The 20,131-nt window shown below is 41.5% G+C and overlaps 1 protein-coding gene across 3 annotated transcripts in view; it reads right to left on the reverse strand.

Moving 5' to 3' along the window:
* ECT2L (epithelial cell transforming 2 like) overlaps positions 1 to 20,131 on the reverse strand; it is a 113,204-nt gene that overhangs the window by 86,109 nt on the left and 6,964 nt on the right. Inside the window, exons 1-3 of one of the 3 annotated variants that reach the window (XM_031667393.1) lie at positions 7,922 to 8,144; positions 7,556 to 7,724; positions 6,277 to 6,389 (exon numbers count right to left, since the gene is read on the reverse strand). In XM_031667393.1, coding sequence (XP_031523253.1) covers positions 6,277 to 6,389; positions 7,556 to 7,621 — 179 coding nt within the window. In that variant the 5' untranslated portion in view covers positions 7,622 to 7,724; positions 7,922 to 8,144. Of the gene's footprint in view, positions 1 to 6,276; positions 6,390 to 7,555; positions 8,145 to 20,131 lie in introns of those variants that run through there. The other 2 variants (XM_021937808.2, XM_031667394.1) reach the window with 2 other exon arrangements.

The following is a 20,131-nucleotide window of genomic DNA, read 5'->3' on the forward strand; positions in this document are numbered from 1 at the left end:
AGAGAGTTGAGATGACCAGAGAAGTGACTACTAGATAAATGAACTGTTATGGACCATTCTCAACCTATTTTTCTTCCTTTCACTGTAAACAATGGCAGCTTCAGATTTAGCAAATTCAAGGAATCAATGATGTCATCAAGGATTTCTTATATTTTCACTTTGCCATCTTCAACCATTTTCTTTGGTCCTTAGGCTTGTCCCAAAAATAGTTCTCAAATAACTAACTGCGGTGAGCATTGGTCTTCACACAACAGTGACCACAGCTAGCAGGACGGAAGAGAAGATGTTCATCCTCAAATCTTGTTTAAGTTTCTTTCAGCAAGAAGACTGTCCACCCTTACGTCTCCTTGGGCAGAATTTTTTTTTTTTTTGAGACGGAGTCTCGCGCTGTGTCACCCAGGCTGGAGTGCAGTGGCGCGATCTCGGCTCACTGCAAGCTCCGCCTCCCAGGTTCAGGCCATTCTCCTGCCTCAGCCTCCGAGTAGCTGGGACTACAGGCGCCCGCCACCACGCCCGGCTAGTTTTTTGTATTTTTAGTAGAGACGGGGTTTCACCATGTTAGCCAGGATGGTCTCGATCTCCTGACCTCGTGATCCGCCCGCCTCGGCCTCCCAAAGTGCTGGGATTACAGGCTTGAGCCACCGCGCCCGGCTCCTTGGGCAGAATTAATATCTACATGCCCTTTCCTAAAGCAGACACCAACCAGGGGAGGCAGTGATCATGATAAATTTAGTCCAACCCTGACCCACCCTTGGTAGGGTGGGGTTACTTACCAGCCACTCCTGAAACATAGAATGCCTGGGGGGAAAAATCAGAGTTTCTGTCAGGAAGAAGGAGAGGAATGTGGAATGACTTGGCTGGGCCAGTAATCAACAGTGTCTAACCCTGTAAGCAGGAATTGAAGAAAGACAAGGGGAAAGATTTCTCCAGCCACCTTGACTTAAATAATGAAAACTTGAATGATGCAAAGTATTAGTAATGTCCTATATTCTAATGCTTGGATTTTTTTTGTTTTCATGAAGTCTTGCTCTGTAGCCCAGGCTGGAGTGCAATGGTGAGATCTCAGGTCACTGCAACCTCCACCTCCCAGATTCAAGCAATTCTCCTGCCTCAGCCTCCCGAGTAGCTGGGATTAGAGGTGCCCGCCACCACGCCCAGCTAATTTTTTTTTAAATTAAAACTTGGAATATTTTGAAAAACTCCTTCCTCCTAGAGAGCTACCAAATGAAAATTTTTTTCTGATTAGCTTTTTGTCATTTTTGGAATTAGGAGTGCTTTAGATATCTGAATTCATTCAACAAGCATTTATTGAGTGGCTGCTATATGACTGGTATGGCTCTAAGTGCTAGAGATGAAAAGAATCACCAAAGTCTTTGCTGTCATGGAGCCCTCATTCTAGTGGGGTAGGCAGACAGCAAAGAAACAAGTCCTGCATGTCACATAGTGTCAGGTGGTGTCAAGCGGTAGACAGAGAAGCTCAACATGAGAAAGGGAGAGAGAGCAGCTCCACACACTCACAAAATGGGAGTGAGAACTTCAAGCCAGTAGATGTTGTCTAATATAGGCCAATAACCTTCCCTCCATCCATCCAATCAAAGAGCTTTGCTTTTTGCTTTTTCCTTTTAAAACTCAATGATTTTCTTTTTCTTTTCTTTTCTTTTCTTTTTTTTTTTTTTTTTTTGAGACGGAGTCTCGCTCTGTCGCCCGGGCTGGAGTGCAGTGGCCGGATCTCAGCTCACTGCAAGCTCCGCCTCCCGGGTTCACGCCATTCTCCTGCCTCAGCCTCCCGAGTAGCTGGGACCACAGGCGCCCACCACCTCGCCCGGCTAGTTTTTTGTAGTTTTTAGTAGAGACGGGGTTTCACCGTGTTAGCCAGGATGGTCTCCATCTCCTGACCTCGTGATCCGCCCGTCTCGGCCTCCCAAAGTGCTGGGATTACAGGCTTGAGCCACTGCGCCCGGCCGCCTTTTTTTTTTTTAAGCATCATTCACCTCTAAAAACCATCCCAATTGCAAATGCTAATATTTCATGCGGTTGTCCTTAACCAGCCCACGTGTGTAGGAGGGCAGGAACATATGCAGAATACTGGGCGAAGGGGAAGGAAGTCAAGATGACTTGAATTTCCAGACTTGCCTTGGATATTTAGAAAACAGTCGTTTTAGATACAAGTGTACACTTACACTTTGAGTACTCCCCTGTCCTCTCTGACAAAGATTCTCTGCTTGACCAAACTTTAGTCAAGCTTCTGAAACTTCCCTTTGACCCACCTGTGCACTTCCTTATAAAATTCTGTTTTAGTAAAGAGCCCTGTTAAGTCAGTTTAGGAAGAACCCCCACCCTGGATATCTTATCAGGTTCCTCATCCTCCACCCTCCCCCAGGTGTTGTCTGAGCACCCTGGCCTGTCTTCAGCAAGAGTCCTGTTGGGTCAGTGTATTCAGATCCCTGCTTACCCCTGATGTTTCCTTGAGTAATTTTCCATCCACTGAGCCCCAGCCTGCTCCTTGGCTATCTGTTCCCACTTGTCCATGCTGCATCTGAAGTTGAGCCCAATCTCTCTCCCGACGCCATGCAGCAGTCCCTATAGCTATCTACTATCTCCATGGTTCTCAATAATGTCTGCTTTACTGTCTTCATCAAGTTTCATTCCATGTTTTTTTTCTTTAACATCTTCACCATCTCCACACAGAAATATTCTCCCTTTAAATGGACATTCAGTAACTGAGAGTGATGTGGCTGTTCTATATTTAAAATTAACCTAGGAGTATGTTGTCTCTGAAAAACTGCGCACCAGATTGCCTCACAGATCACAGCTGAGACAGACGTCCTCAAGTGAGCCCTCGCAGGCTGCATAGGAAGAATGGAAGTGGGAGTCGGGGCTGTTCTCTCTTAATACACCTTGGTAGATACATTTTTCTGCCCTCCAACCCCATTTCAAGTCTGCTCTGATGGAGAAAAGTGACGAGAGCGAATCCTTCATGGGCTGTTTGTTATCTCACACACACACACACAAACACACACATACACACCTGGATCAATGCATCCCCCCTCTAGGGAATGCAGTTGCATGGATACTGCCCCACCCACCGAGGAAAGCTGCAAGTTTGAGCAGCTCCAGCTCTGGAACCAAAGGCTTTTGTTTAAGGAATTACCATGCACTAAGCAGAGGCAATTCAAAACCGGTTAAACCAGTGTGGCAAGGAGACTGATTCAGACTCCTCATAGGTTTCTCCAAGTGTAACAGACACAAGCAACCCAGTTTCCTTTAAGGAGTCACAGGAAAGGTCAACCTAGTCAAGTGGTAGGGGAAAGACATCACTGGAAACCATTAGTCATGTGGATGACACGGGGCCATACCGTACTGAGGAAAAGCCACAATTGAGATATAAAGTTGCTGGGCATGAAAGACAAGCAGAGAAGGCTTCCCAGGAGAAGGGACATTTTAGTTGTGGCAAGGAGAATTTGCCAGAAGGATGGTTTAAGAAGCTGAACCTTTAAATAAATGTATTAAATATAATAAAATTCCACTTAGGAAATCATCTTAAAACTTAACAATAGGGAATATTTATTAGGACAGGAAAGAAAACTCTAAGATATTTGAATATATCTCATAGAGATGAAGAATTTTTTTAAAGACAGTTGTGATAACAGTTCCCACCAATATTGCAATACCCTGTTTATAACTGAATTAAAACAAAAATTATTTGGAAATTATAAAACAAAACATCTAAAACAATGGTCTCTCTACCTTGAAAGAAAGGTATTGCACAAATATAGCCTAGCTTACATATAAAGATTTCAAGCATTCAAATTATGCTAATGTATTTCATTTATTAACAAGCTTATTTACCGTTATTGGGTAGGCAAGACTGCAGGAATAAATGATTCAAAAGAAATGCTTAATAATTAAAAAGTGATTGTACTACCATTGGACCTAGCAATTCCATTCCTATATGTATAGCTAAGAGAAATAAAAACATCCCTATGCAAAAACTTGGACACAGATGTTCATAGCAGCATTATTTATAATAATTATTGTAAATAAAGATGGGAAACAGTCCATATGTCCATCAACTGATGAGTGGATAAATAAAATATGGCATATGCATACAATGGGATAATATTTGGCAATAAAAAGGAAAGAAGTACTGATACGTACTACAAAATAGATGAACCTTGAGAACACTATAATATGTGAAAGAAGCCAGTCACAAAAGACCACATACTGTCTAATTCCATTTATACGAAAAGTCCAGAATAGGCAAATTTATAGAGACAGAAAGTAGATTCTTGTTTGCCCAGATCTAGAGGGATGGAGATGAGAAGTTACTGTTAATGGGTAGGGAGGTTCTTTGTGGGGTGATGAAATGGTCTAAACATGTGGTTATGATCATGGAATTTCATGGAACTGTGAAATACAGTCTGCTCTCTGAAGAAATGCTACTGCTATCCAAAAAAAACCCAAAAAAAGGAAAAAAAAACCGCTTTCACTGAACAGGTTAGTTTTATATTTTTGTCTCAGAAAAAAGAATTCAGTTACCAGACAAAGGATGCAATTTCCAGTGACAAAATGCCAGGCCTAAATTAAGCTGCTTCAAAATATACCACAAGATCTCTAATGACCTCCAGTGGTCACGACTAAAATTGCCTGGTTTATGATACCTGAGCCTAGAACACGACGCACAAAGTGGTTATAAATGTGACGTCTGGTCTGTTATTTTCTTATCTTGAAAGCTGCAAAGTTGGAGTAAAAGGAAACATAGCCAATGACTATCATAAAATGTCTCTTCCCCCTGATATTTCAACATTGACTGAAGGGCCTGTTTATCCATGCCCTGTCTTTGCAGCCTCTTTCAACAGAGCCAGAAAGACGCCTGTCTCCTTCCAGTGACTCCACTGAGAGAGTCCATTAACAATCTGCTTTGCACCCACAGATGCAGGAGTAGCCGACACATGAGGAGGAGAGAAAAAATGACTGATCAAAAGAGACTGGCAGGAAAACACGTAAGAAAGAACAAGAGGCAAGTGCTCCACCTAAAATACGCCAATTTGGTCATGCACAACTCTCAGATACTTTTGCGGGCTATCTAAGACATCCGAAGGTTACCCTCTCCTGCAGCCTCACCACCAAGTTCTAGTGAAAGTACCTAACATCAAATGATGCCATACTTAGAGTTTTTCTAAACAAACATTAGTAAATAAGCCCAAACAACTTCACACAGTCTCCTCTGTAGGCCTGATGAAGTCCCAGCTCTCTCTCCTCTGGGTAAAAGGTTCATTAGAAAGGACAGTGTTTCAGAAACAGTATTCTATTATTTTTACCCTCATTGTTGGCCTTGGGCTACCAGAAATCCTCCAGACTAACATAAGGCCATTTATTTGGCATTGAAGGCTGGAAAAGCATCCTGCCACACACTTGCTACCAGCCTGGCTGGATTCTTCAGCCACACCCAGGCAAGCTGGAGGGCTCTCTAGAATATTTTGGTCAGTCCACACATATCTTGAATACCTTTAACTTCACAAAAGAGAATCCATTTCTAACATTCGTCTGGCTAGTTAACAAGCCACAGGTTGTTTTGAGAATAATGCCTGATATTTGCTATGCTAATTAGTAAAGTATCTGATAACTCAGGTATTTTGACCTTCCAAACTAGAGCTGGCTAATGACTCCTAGGGTATTCATTCCTGACCAGAACATGAGCTGACCCTGGGCATAACTTCAACTCACAGATGTCACACTGTCTGTGCTGAGTGTTTTAAAGTAAATTACAGACATAACATGAGGGAAAGGGAAGAAAAAGAAAGAGAACCCTCTTGGCAATCCTTGACTAGGGCTGTATAAGTCTTGCCCAGATTCCTAAATGTTTCAACCACTGTCACTTGTCATATATTTTTTAGATCCATCGATTCATTTAATGATTTTGCCTACCTATGTCCCATACATCCATTTGCAATATATTGTCTGTCTGATGGTTCCAAGGAAAATGTAATATGCTAAGAGAATGTTAAAAATTCACTGACTGAAGCCATTGTGTTTTTGCCAACATGAAACAGTCCCACCATAGTATGAAAGCGTTAAATCCCCCCACGGCTCCACTTTAGCCTCAAGGAGAAAAGGAGAAAGCAGGCACTGGAAGAGTCTGTTTATAAACCTTAAAATATCAATTGCCTGGTTTTTTTTCCCCTAGGAACAAAACATCTCTTAAGGGTTATATAAACATTTATATATGGTTTTCTTTAAGAATCAATGTTAATTACATCATTAGGCTACACTTACCTTAACTGTGATTTAGTGCATCTTAAAAAAATCGCGAATAAGAATTCTTGACGTTGCTTGTTAGTCCAGAGGTCAAACCAATGACTTATAAGAGCCACTCTTTCCTGAAAGAGCTATAAGGGGGAGGGGAGGAAGTGGCATTTTGCTGTACAGTTCAATGTTTTTAATTGCTAAGCAATCTTTAGACAATCTACCAGCAACCTCACTGCTAATATTTGCAGAGTGCATTACAGTTCACACAGCGCTTTCACATATAGAGAGAAAGGTCTCTCCTTTCAGGTTAAACTTTTTACCCAGGGATACTGACAGGCCCAGACTTGTTGGGTGGGCTGATGGGAAGGACTGGCAGGGATGTAATTATAGAGGGGCCCAAGAAGGGCCTCTGGAAAACAAACAGGTAATGATTCCTGGATCTTGTTTCTACCTAGGCTAATGTGACAGAGTCCATACGTTTCATCTTGAAAACATATACGGGCTACACTCATTTAATTGTGAGAACAGGACCATTTGAGGTAGGTATAACTTCACTAACTCACAACCCTGGATCTTCATAGCACCCACCAAGATGAAAGTAAGTATCACTTAATAGCCAACAGAGACATGTCTCTAGGGAAGATATACATTAAGGACCAGAATCCCCCAAACCTGGGTTTCGGTCCAGCTTTGCTCAGATAGAGATAACAAACTCACTGTTCTTATCATGGGTCAGGCTTTAGCCCCAGCCTGGTCTAGTCTCCTTTCCCGGTGAATGAGGCTGAACTCACAAGAGCACCCGTGAGAGCTCTGAGCACTCAGTTCGCCTTCTCTATTGCCAGAGCCACCATAAGCCATTAAATCACGACTTCCTGAATTACCTTAAAATAGGAGAGGCATCCCCAAGCCACATGGAACCATCCAATTGGCACAGGAGGGGAGAGAGGATTACAGAAATACACAGGAACACATGCATGAACACTCCCAGCCTCCACCACCAAAAGCACCTTCTCATATCCTCCCCTGTCTCCAGCAACTGTGTGTCCTGGAGGTCTCTATTTTGTCCCTGGAGGTACTGAGTGGAAAGGGAGGCCATCTGGAGCCTCCCTTAAGGTAGGAGATGGGGACAGGCGTGAGAAGAGACTGTCTTTGGGACAAAGCTAAGTTTATTTTTGTTTAAACTGAATCAAAAGCTAAATTCTTTAGAGAGTTTTTCTTTAAAAATATGGCAACATGAGACCCAATATATCACAGTAAAATTAACCCTATGAATTAAACTTATTCTACTTTAAAGTATGTAACTTACCTGTCTATTTAATGACTTGTTGCTAAAAGGTGTCCAGGCACTAAATCTTGTGTGGAAGCTCTCCATTTCCGGAGTTCTCCAGGAAGAATCCTCAGCTGACGTCTCAGCAAATTTTCTTCCACTTCTGGAAACTACAGGTTTATTTCAATAGGTGTGCAATTAAGATCACCTAGAAATATCCAATATGTTAGTGTCCTTATAGGAACTATATAATTATAGAAATTCACATATAACATATAGACAGAATTATAACAATTCATGTGTATACATGTGTATATATACAATTCATCTGTGTATACGATAAGCCATACAAATATACACAAAAATCCCATGAACTTCAAATCATTGCAATTATTCTATTCTTACCTACTTTCACCCAAATCTGAATTTAAACAAAAGTTGTTTTTTACTTTGCTGGGAAAATGGGAAGCACTGGAAAGGTTTCAGGAAATGATACTTAGAAACTGACATGATTCATCAGCCAAGGAGGTTGACTTTTTCTTTACCTGGAAAATAAGAATTTGTTATTTTGTTAATTTTTTTTTTTTTTAGATAGAGTCTCGCTCTGTTGTCCAGGCTGGAGTACAGTGGAGCGATCTTGGCTCACTACAACCTCCGCCTCCCGGGTTCAATCCATTCTCCTGGCTCAGCCTCCGGAGTAGCTGGGATTACAGGTGCGCACCACCATGCCTGGCTAATTTTTGTATTTTTAATAGAGACAAGGTTTCACCATGTTGGCCAGGCTGGTCTCGAACTCACGGACCTCAAATGATCTGCCCGCCTCGGCCCCTCAAAGTGCTGGGATTACAGGCGTGAGCCACTGCATCTATCCAAAAGTAAGAATTTGAAGTACTAGAAGATGATATTCCACCTGCCCATTTTTCAGGACAGAGGTCAAAGAGAATATAAAGAAAATCAAAATAGGCTATTGTATTATTTATTGCTGCATAGCAAATTACTCCCAAAATTTTCAGCTTAAAACAACAAACACTTATTTCAAAGCCTCTGTGGTTCAAGAATCCAGGCACAGTTTAGCAGGGTACTGTCTAACAGGGATCCCACAACAACCTGCCATAGACTGGGTGACTTGCACAACAGAAATTTATTTTCTCATAGTTCTAGGGGCTATAATTCCAAGATTAAGATGCCAGTAGAGTTGGTTTGAGGAGGCTTCTCTTCCTGGCTTATAGGCAGCTGTCTTCTCACCGTGTCCACACATGGCCTTTCTTCCATGTACATGCAGAAACAGAGATCTCCGTCGTCGTCGTCGTCTTCGTCTTCTTCTTCTTCTTCTTCTTCTTCTTCTTCTTCTTCTTCTTCTTCTTCTTCCTCTTCCTCTTCTTCCTTCTTCCTCCTTCCTCCTTCTTCCTCCTTCTTCTTCCTTCTTCCTTCTTCTTCCTTCTCCTCCTCCTCCTCTTCCCCTCCCCCTCCCCCTCCTCCTCCTTCCTCCTTCTTCTGCTTCTCCTTTTCCTTCTTTTGAGACAGTGTCTTGCTTCTGTTGCTCAGACTGGAGTGCAGTGGTGCAATCATAGCTCACTGAGCTGGGCGCGGTGGTTCACGCCTGTAATCCCAGCTCTTTGGGAGGCTGAGGTGGGTGGATCACTTGAGGCCAGGAGTATGAGACCAGCCTGGCCAACATGATGAAACCCCGTCTCCACTAAAAATACAAAAATTAGCCAGGCATAGTGGCACACACCTGTAATCCCACCTAATCCCAGCTACTTGGGAGGTTGAGGCAGGAGAATCACTTGAACCCAGAGGCAGCAGTTGCTGTGAGCCATGATCACACCGCTGCACTCCAGCCCTGGGTGACAGTGAGACTCCATCTCAAAAATAAAAAATAAAAAATAAAAATCATAGCTTTCTGTAACTTTAAACTTTTGGGCTCAAGGGTTCTTCCCACCTCAGCTTCCCTAAACACTGGGATTACAGATGCGAGCTGCACCTGGTCTCTTCTTATAAGGACATCAGTCCTGTCAGATTAAAGCCCCATGACCTTGTTTAGCCTTTATTCCTTATAGGCACTATCTGCAAATACAATAATGATCGGGGTGAAGACTTCAACATATGAATTTGTGGGGAAAGGGGATACATTTCAGTTCATAACCAGTACCTCTGTGTCAAGGGCTCTTATAAAGCTACAGTCGAGGTGTTTGCAGGGACTGCAGTATCACTGAAGGCCCTGAAGCTCATTCATGTGGTTGTTGGTAGGATTCCATTCCTCATGCTCTGTTGGACTGAAGACTGCAGTGCTCACCAGCTGTTGGCTGGAGGCCTCCCTTGCCTTCCTTGCTACATGGTTCTCTCCATAGGGCATCTCCCATGGTAGCAGGCTTCCATCACAGTGAGCAAATGAGAAAGCAAGAGAGGGCACACCAGAGGGAAGCCACAGTCTCTTTGTAACCTAACCTCAGAAGGGACATCCTGTCACTTTCACTGTATACTATTGGTTAAAAGCAAGTCACCAGGTCCAGGCCACACTCAAGGGGAGAGGATTAGATGACAGCATGAATAGTAATATAGCCTATCATAGTTTACCCTTTGGGTCAGTTCCTTTCCTTTCCCGTATGCAGAACACACATTTTTAAGGAAAACAACCCCAAAGTTCCATCTCATCAATATTTTTAGCACAGAGCTCATGAGCTAAGAACGATTCACAAGGGTCTCTCTATAGATACAGGTATAGCTCCCTTTGATCTAAATACCTTTGAACTAAAAAGATAAGTTATCTGGTCCTTGCCTCTGTAAATAATATATATCATGGTAGAACAAGGAAAGGATAACTGCAATAGATAGTCCCATTCTTAAAGAAGGATAACATATGAAAGGATTCATAGCAATCCTGAAATGCAGCTACAGAAGACTGGGGCCCAGTGATCATTTTGTCTCCAACAATCACATTCTCTTTTAGACCGTGCCAGTGATTCCCTTGACAATGTCAACTTCTCAAAATTATCCCAAATTATGTATTTGATTCTAAGCAGTGCTATGTGCCACAATTATTTAGAGACATGTTTTTTTCTCTCTCTCTCACTGTAGATATTTTGAGCCTATCAGGCTTCCTTAGAAAAAGCCAAACCCTACATCTTCCTTCCTTGAGATGTTTTTCCAACTCAAAGTATTGGTGGGTACCACCTTGTTCCATTCAGAGATCCTAACAATGGTGTGACAACCATACTTTTGACTGGTCCTTACCAATAGGCATAGTTTTCAGCATCATTTATTGCTCAAAGGTCTTCTCAGTTTTTTCTTTACTAGTTGAAGATGTGAATCAGTTATTCCTTCCAACTGTGCAAATCCCTGAGTTCTGAGACTCTCTCTGAATTCTTTTGTATTTCTGCTTGCAAACCAGCCAAATATTTTCTGAGCTCCTCTATCTCTTCTAGTACTTTGGCAAATGTGGCCTATAGTAACAAACTCATTCTAATAGCATTCATTTTCTACCTCTTTGCATACAGTACAAACTTATTAGGTATATAATATGCCCTTTAATCTATTCCAGGCTATAGTTTTACAACTTTTTCCCACTGCATCACATGGATTGCCATCTTTTCAGGTCTTCCACAACAATTTCATGCTGTCAGACTAGAATGCCACATAATATAGAATGTGTTGCTGTTGTTACGACAACATCCTACTCCTGGAACCAATTTCTGTATCTACCAAACATTCAAGGAAGAAATTACAGTTACACAAAATCTTCCAGAGAACAGAAAAAGTGGGAATGATTCCCAAGTTCTTTTATGAAGTTGGTATAACCTTTATATAATCTTAACACCAAAACCCAAGGACTTTACAAGAAAGAAGTATTACAAGCATATTACCATAAATATAGATGCATAAATCCTACCAAAAATTAGAACACCAAACTCAGTAGTATATAAAAAAGATCATATATCACCAGCACGTTGGATTTATGTAAATTTTGTTTGACATTACAAAATCAATGTACTTCTCATTATGAGCAAAAGAAAAAAAGAGAGAAAATTATATGATAATCTCAGTATATACAAAAAGTTTTCTTTTTGTTTGTTTGGAAAGGGTCTTGCTCTGTTGCCCAGGCTGGAGTGCAGTAGCTTGATCTTAGCTCATTGCAGCCTCAACCTCCTGGACTCATGCAAGCCTCCCACCTCAGCCTCAGCTGGGACCACAGGCATGTACCACCATGCCTTGGCCTCCCAAAGTGCTGGGATTACAGGTATGAGCCCCGCAGCTGGCCCAAAAAGTGTTTCTGATAAACCTCAATACCCGTTCACAACAAAAAGATCTCAGCAAACCAGGACTAGAAGGGAATTTCCTAATCTGAATAAGGGCAAACACAATAACCTATAGCAGACATGACACTAATGGTAAAATGATAAAACTTTCTCTCTGTTCACTACCACTATCTTTATTTAACATTATTCTGGAGGGTCTTTCCAATGTGATAAACCAATAAAATAAAGTAAAATGTTTAATAATTTAAAAGGAAAAAATAGGCCAGGCACGGTGGCTCACGCCTGTAATCCCAGCACTTTGGGAGGCCAAGGCAGTGGATCACTTGAGGCCAGGAGTTTGAGACCAGCCTGGCCAACATAGCAAAACCCCATCTCTACTAAAAATACAAAAAGTAGCTGGGCGTGGTGGTGCATGCCTGTAGTCCAGCTACTCGGGAGGCTGAGGCAGGAGAATTGCTTGAACCTGGGAGGCAGAGGTTGCAGTGAGTTGAGATTGCGCCACTGCACTCCAGCCTGTGTGATGAGGTGAGACACTGTCTCAAAAAAAAAAAAAAAAAAGGGAAAAATTAAATTGTCGTTATGTATTACAAACAATTATCATAATTATATGTAGAAAATATTAAAGAATCTATAGATAAATTCACAAGCTTGGCAAGGTTGCTGCACACTAGGCTTACATGCAGAAATCAATTGTTTTTCTGTATGCTAACAACATTTAATAAGCAACAACATATCATTTATAACAGCATTTAAAAATCCAATATAGGCAGAGGCAGGAGGATTGCTTGAGTCTGAGTGTTTGAGACTAGCCTGTGCAACATAGCAAGACCATGTGTCTACAAAATTTTTTAAAGAAAATTAGCCAGGAATGGTGGTGCATGCCTGTAGTCCCACCTACTCTGGAGGCTAAGGTGGGAGGATCGCTTGAGTCCTGGGAGGTTGAAGTTTTACTGAGCTGTTATCTTATCCCTGCACTCCAGCCTGGGCAACTGAATGAGACCCTGTCTCCAAAACAAAAACAAAAACAAAATCCAATATAAATCAAGGTGGGACAAGTATTCCACATAGAATACTAAAAATTTTATCCAGACAAAATTTTTCAAGACCTAAAGAAGAGTATACATCTGTGAAGATATTGATTCTTCTAAATTAATCTATTAATACAGTCTCATGAAAACCCAGCAAGTGTGGGGGGTGTGTGTATGACAAACTGATTATAAAATGTGTATGAAAATGCAAAGGATCAAGACTAGCAAAGACAACTTTAAAAAGAACAAAGTGGTTGGACTTACTCTACTTGATATCAGGACTTATTATAAAGCTAGTGTAAATAACAGCATGAGATATTGGCGCAAGAATAAACAAATAAACCAATGGAACAGAGCAATTATTCCAGAAACAGACCCACATACATATGGACACTTGACCTATGACAAGGATGGCACTGCAGAGCAGTGGGATAGGATGGCTCCAGTCAGTAACACATGTGGTATAACAACTGCCCAGCTGGACCCAGCTCACCCTTAGAACTATGAGAAATAATAAATGATTATTGTTTGAAACCATTAAATTTTGGGATGGTTTGATATCCAGCAATAACAAAAAAAAATTGGTACCTGGCAGTAGAGTATTGCTATAATATAACTTAAAACATATGATACTGGCGTTGAGACTGGGAAGCAAGTGGAAATTAAAAGGGCGTGGAGGAGATGGTGTAGTGGAGTCTACAGAAAGGCTAGTCAGAAGATGACTGGCATTATGTAGCAGTGGAAAGTTTAGTAACACTGTTACCTGCACTAATGTGGAGGATAGAAAATGTGTCAATGAATTTATAGACCTGGCTAAAGAAATTCTGAGCAGGATGTAGAAAGTGCTGATTGGCTCCTTTAGCTGTCCAAGGTGAGAGATATGAATTAACTTAAAAAATCTGTTTAGTCTTGGGGCAAATTTTAATGATAAAGAATATCTAGGCCGGGTCCGGTGGCTCATGCCTGTAATCCTAGCACTTTGGGAGGCTCAGACAGGCAAATTGCTTGAGCTCAGGAGTTGGAGACAAGCTTGGGCAACATGGCAAAACCCTGTCTCTAAAAAAAAATACAACCATTAGTAGGGTAAAAGAAAACAAAAATTACCCCTGGGACAGCAAGACCAACCCTTCCTCTCTCCCTTCCTCCTCAGCGTACTCAACATGAAGATGATGAGGATGAAGACCTTTGTGATGATCCACTTCCACTTAATGAACAGTGAATATATTTTCTCTTCCTTATGACTTTCTTAATAACATTTTCTTTTCTCTAGTTTACTTCATTGAGAGAATACAGTATATAATATGCATAACATACATTATACGTTAATTGGCTGTGTTATCAGTAAGGCTTCCAGTCAACAGTAGGCCATGACTAGTTAAGTTTTGGGGGAGTCAAAAGTTACGCATGGCCAGGTGCAGTGGCTCACGACTGTAATCCCAGCACTTTGGGAGGCTGAGGTGGGCAGATCACCTGAGGTTAGGAGTTTGAGACCAGCCTGGCCAACATGGCAAAACCCCATCTCTACTAAAAATATAAAAATTAGCTGGGCGTGGTGGTGGGCACCTGTAATCCTAGCTACTCGAGAGGCCAAGACAGGAGAATCGCTTGAACCCAGGAGGCGGAGGTGGCAGTGAGTTGAGATTTCACCACTGCGCTCTAGCCTGGCGGACAGAGCGTGGCTCCATCTCAAAAAAAAAAGTGTGAATTTTCAGCTGCACAGGGGATATGTGCCTCTAACTCCCACATTGGTCAAGGGTCAACTATAAAAGAGTTTTAAAGAATCTTAAAGTCTTTGTCCCATAGCACCCCAATCCATAGCCCAAAGCAGAAAAGGACCTATCTCAAAGAGTCTTGTGGATATAGCTTTTGTCTAATAGAATAAATTACAATTGCACACATACAAAGCCCACAGAATTGTCAAGAGGCTTGTTCTCATGAAAGCATGGCCAGCTTGAAATAAGAAGGACCAAGAAATTTTGAAATAAAAAGTCTCTAAGCCACCATTTTAAGCTGGGTGTCTAGGGAAACAGATAACGTGTCTTTTGAGCTCACAGGTCTCCAGATTGACAGGAGTGATGAACAAGGAGCCTCATTTGCAACTGGACCTGATGGAGATCACAAGAGACCGGGCTTCAAGCTTCATACCATAATTGGAAGACACTATGGTGGTGTCTTGGTGTGAAATAAATATATTTTGTGTGCTGCAAGTAAGAATTGTGGCCAGAAGGAGGAACACGGTATATTGTCTGTGCCCATGGCCAGGAACAATTGCTCCCATCCCTGTACCCACATACCAGTTCTCTATCAAAAGGTGGAGTCTATTCTTCTCCCTCTCCTTGAATCAATCTGCACTAGCACTGGCTTCTTTTAACCAATGGATATTGTGGAAGTGATGATATGTGACTTCTGGGCATGGACCTTAAGAAGACTTGCAGCTTCCATTTTTGCATTCTTGTAATCCAGCTGCCATGTAAATAAGCCTGGGCTGGGATACTGGATGACAGGAGACCATATGGAAAGAGCTTGAGCCAGCCCCCAGCTGTTTCAGCCACCCCTGTCAAAGCACCAAATGTGCAAACGAAGTCATCTTGGATATTCCAACTAAGCTTCCAGGTGAGTGCAACCACATGAATCACCCCAGCCCCAACACACAAAGCATAAGAACTGCCCAGCCGAGGCCAGCCTACCCACAGAATTGTGAAAAATAACATGTTTCCTGTTTCAAGCTACTAAACTTTGGAATGGTTTGTTATCCAGAACAGACTGACAAAGCCATGTGTTGGTGAGCATCCAGAGCTCTCACACAGTTGGTGAAAGTACAAATTGGTATATGTACTTTGCAAAACTATTTGGCGTTATTTCCAGAATAATGCCAAACTTGACCCAACTGGAAAAAATATACATGTGGACTAAAATATATCACCAAGAATACGCACAGCTGCACTGGATAGCTCCAAACTGGAGACAACCCAAGCATCCACCAGTAGTCCAGTGGCTAAATCTACTGTCATGCATTCATGCAATAGAATACTATACATAAATGTATAGTATAAATGTAGTCTGCTGCTACACAAAACAGTAAGGATGAATCACACACAGAGCACATTACACAGAGGATGCTGGGAATAAAATAATACATGTGGCATGGGTTCATTTACCAAAGTTCTACCCTGTAGTGTTAGACGTCAAGATAAGGTTTACCTTTGGGGAGGAAAGAGAGGGTAATGATTGGGAGGGGACACAAGAGGTTATTCTGCATGCTGGTGCTAATGTAGAGAGGGAGCCCTACACTTCCCGCATGCTGTGATGCATTGAATGCTACACTCATGATCTGCATGTTTTTCTATGTCCTATATTTCAATCAAGTTTATAAAATGATATCATTTACAATAATATCAAGTACTACTGAGTACCTAGAAAAAATTAAGAGTGCCAACTTTATGAAGAAAATTATAAAATTTTATTGAAAAATACTTTTAAAGTCCTAAATAAATGGAGAGATATGTCTTATTCATGGATTAGAGGACTCAGTAGAGTGAAGAGATTAACTGCCTCAACTTGATCTACAGATTCAACGCAAGCTCAGCAACAAGAGATATTGTGGGGGTGAGTGTGTGTGTGTGTGTGTGTGTAAAACTTCAAAGTTGATTCTAAAATATTTATGGAACTTTAAAGGGCCAAAACCAGTCAAGACAGTCTGAATAAACAAGGAAGGGAGATGTGTTTCTAGATACCAAGACTAACTATAAAGCTGTAGTAATCAGATGATAAAAATATTAGTTTGGGGACAGATAACAAAACCTGTGGAACAGAAGAGAAACTCCAAAACAGACCCAGGTATACAGGGGCACTTGTTAGATGACGAATCAGAAGGGGAAAGGTGGATTGTTTCATTTATAGAAAACGGATTATATGTTTTAAAAAAGAAAAGAAACTGGACCCCTTTCTCACACTATATACACACACACATCAACTATAGAAAGTTTTTTCATATATATAAAATCAATTACACATGGTCTGTGAATCCCCAGAATACAAAATTAGAAACAGTGGATGATGTCAGAGAAGAAGATTTTGGCTCAATCTAAGTGGGAAAAAAATCACTCCACAGCTCTAGCTGTCCCCAGAGATTATGTCCATTACTGGAGTTGGTAAAACTCAAGGTGGACAACCACTTGTCAGTGATTTTCTAGCTGGGATTCAAGCATCACAAACATCTAAGTTTCTAAGCAACCCTCTGTTGCTATAAATTCCAAGAAGAGAGAGTACAACGTGGCTTGGTGTAGCTGAAGAAACTTTATTGAAGAGTCAAAATAATTCTAGAATAAGACATTTGCAGTGCCTCTGCTCTTATTACATTTCAAGAGAAGAAGCACATTTTTTTTTCAATGAATATATTAGGCATGCATCATATTAGGAACAATTTTAGAAATGTTACAGACGAGCAGCATGGCAGAGAGAGCACTAGATTTGGATCTCTGCTCTGACTCCCCAAAATTAAGGCTTTACAAGTGATTTACTATTTGGGCCTCAGTTTCCTCATGTGTAAAGCAAGACAGTGATGTGTCTTGGTAAACTATATTATAATGTGTTGTTCAGATAAAAACTTCTTAGCAATGTGGGAAATTAAATACCTCCTTCTGAATCAACACTAAATGAAAACAAATTCTTAGTTTCATAAGATGCCCAGCTGTTGTTACATGAAATCCCTCCAAGAGCTAACATATGGGATTTTTATTTAGCAAGTTCTCAAAATTGTTATTACACTCTGTGTTAAGGGATTACTGAGTTATATAATGAGCTGAACATTACAGAAAGAATAGTCGCTGTCTCTGCTGGTGGGCTTAAATATGTGAGCATAGTATAGTATATTGTGTGTGTGTGTGTACATGCATATATGTACAACTTTGGACAGGATTATTTTCTTTTTCTCTTTCCTTTAGTTTTTTACAGTTGGGATTTCACTGTATTGTTTAGACTGGAGTGCTTTGGCACAATCATGGCTTACTGCAGCCTCAAATTTCTGCCTCAAGGGACCTCAGCCTCCCGGGTAGCTGGGGCTACAGGCATGACCAACTGCTCCTGGCTCAGGATTATTATCATTATTATTTATTTATTTATTTTGAGACAGAGTCTCTCTGTGTTGCCCAGGCTGGAGTACAGTGGTACAATCTCGCCTCACTGTAAGGTCCGCCTTCTGGGTTCAAGCGATTTTCCTGCCTCAGCTTCCTGAGTAGCTGGGATTACAGATGCACACCACCATGCCTGGCTAATTTTTGTATTTTCAGTAGAGATGGGGTTTCACCATGTTGGCCAGGCTGGTCTCCAGCTCCTGGCCTCAAGTGATCCGCCCACCTTGGCCTCCCAAAGTGCTGGGATTACAGGTATGAGCCACCGTGCACTGCCTGCCTCAGATTATTTTGATTATGTGAAGATACTAATTTTGTTGACTAGCTAGTCAACCCAGGGAGAAATGGCAGGCTGACAATTACTACTTCTTTAATGGAATAATTTCTTTTCTTATTCTAGCATTTTACATTGCTCCAAATAGTAGTGCCATAAGATATTAATAACTATTTCCCCAGAAAATAGGATCTGTGATTCAATGATTGAGATATTAAACTCATTTCTTTTTTGTAGGATGTTTTGGATGTTTTAATATGCTTAATGTTCACACTGAATCTCCAAGAGGGGAAAATAATATCCAGCATTTTCCTTTGTTCATTGTTATATGGAGACTATCATAGTGTGTATTGATTATCTAATGGGGTTATCATACTGTTTATTTAATGCTGCGTAACAAATTGTCCCAAAACTCGGTGGCTTAAAATAACAAACACTTATTATCTCATGGTTTCCATGAGTGATGAGTGTAGACATAGTTTAGCTGGGTCCCCCAGCTTAGGGTCTCTCACCATCCAAGTGTCAGCTGAGGATGCCACAGCTGGACTGGGGAAGAATTAACTTCCAAGCTCATATAAGTGGTTGTTGGTGGGATACAGTTCCTCCTAAACTGTTGGAATGAGAGACTCAGTTCTTCACTGGTTGTTGGCCAGAGGCTCCCCTCCCATGTGGGCCTCTTTATAGTTTAGCTCACAAAATGGCAGCTCACTTCCACCCAAGTGAGCGAGCAAGAGAGTAGGAGCGGGCAGGCAAGATGGAAGCCAGAGCCCTTGCGTGGCGTAACCTCAGAAGTGACAAGTAACACACCATCACTTTTTGATTCATCAGAACAGGGGTTTAGCAACCACAGTCAGCAGTCCACATCTGGCCCACCACCAGATTTTATAAAGTGTAACTGGGATACAGACAATCTCATTTATTTATGTATTGTCTGTGGTTGCTTTTCTTTAGTAAATTTCACTTATGAGTCTCTTGTTTTCTTATTGTTTCCATATTTATTCAGTATTTTTCTTAATCTACTTACTGGATAACTTTTTTTTTCTTTTTTAAGACGGAGTCTCGCTCTGTCACCCAGGCTGGAGTGCAGTGGCATATCTTGGCTCACTGCAACCTCCACCTCCCTGGTTCAAGCAATTCCCCTGCCTCAGCCTCCCGAGTAGCTGGGATTACAGGTGCATGCCACTGTGCCTGGCTAATGTTTTTTGTATTTTTAGTAGAGACAGGGTTTCACCATGTTGGCCAGACTGGTCTCAAACTCCTGACCTCAGGCAGTCTGCCCACTTCAGCTTCCCAAAGTGCTGGGATTACAGATGTGAGCCACCACACCTGGCCTCTGTGGCTGCCTTTTTGGCTACAATGAAATTAAGTAATTGGGAGAAAGACCATATGGCTCAGAAAGCAAAAAATATTTATTATCTGGGCCTTTACTGAAAAAGTTTGTCAACTCCTGCATTATAGGCATCTAGGCCACATCTAAGGGAAGGGGATTCACATAAGGCATAAAGACCAGGAAGCTGAGGTCATTGGGAGCCATTTTAGAAGCTTCCTCCCCATAGTGTCTGCCATAGAATAGGTATTTGGCAAGTATTTGCTGAATGAATAAATGGATAATTGTTCTATAATTGCAGTTCAAACCATAACTGCTATGGTTTGAATGTGTCACCTCCAAATATCAGGTTTTGAACCTTAATGGCCAACGTAATGACATTAAGAGGTTGGGCCTTTAAGAGCTAGGTCATGAGGGCTCCTTCCCTTGTGAGCTGGAATTCAGATCCTTATAAGGCTTCACACAGCGTTCACCTCACTTGCCCTTCCACCTTCTGCCATGTGAGGGCAGACATTCCTCCCCTGCGGAGAATGCAACAACAAGGCATCCTCTTGGAAGCAGAGAGCAGCCCTCACCAGCCAACCAGACCTGTCAGCACCTT

Source organism: Papio anubis, chromosome 6 (genome assembly GCF_008728515.1).
Source record: "Papio anubis isolate 15944 chromosome 6, Panubis1.0, whole genome shotgun sequence".
NCBI classification, from domain to species: Eukaryota; Metazoa; Chordata; class Mammalia; order Primates; family Cercopithecidae; genus Papio; species Papio anubis.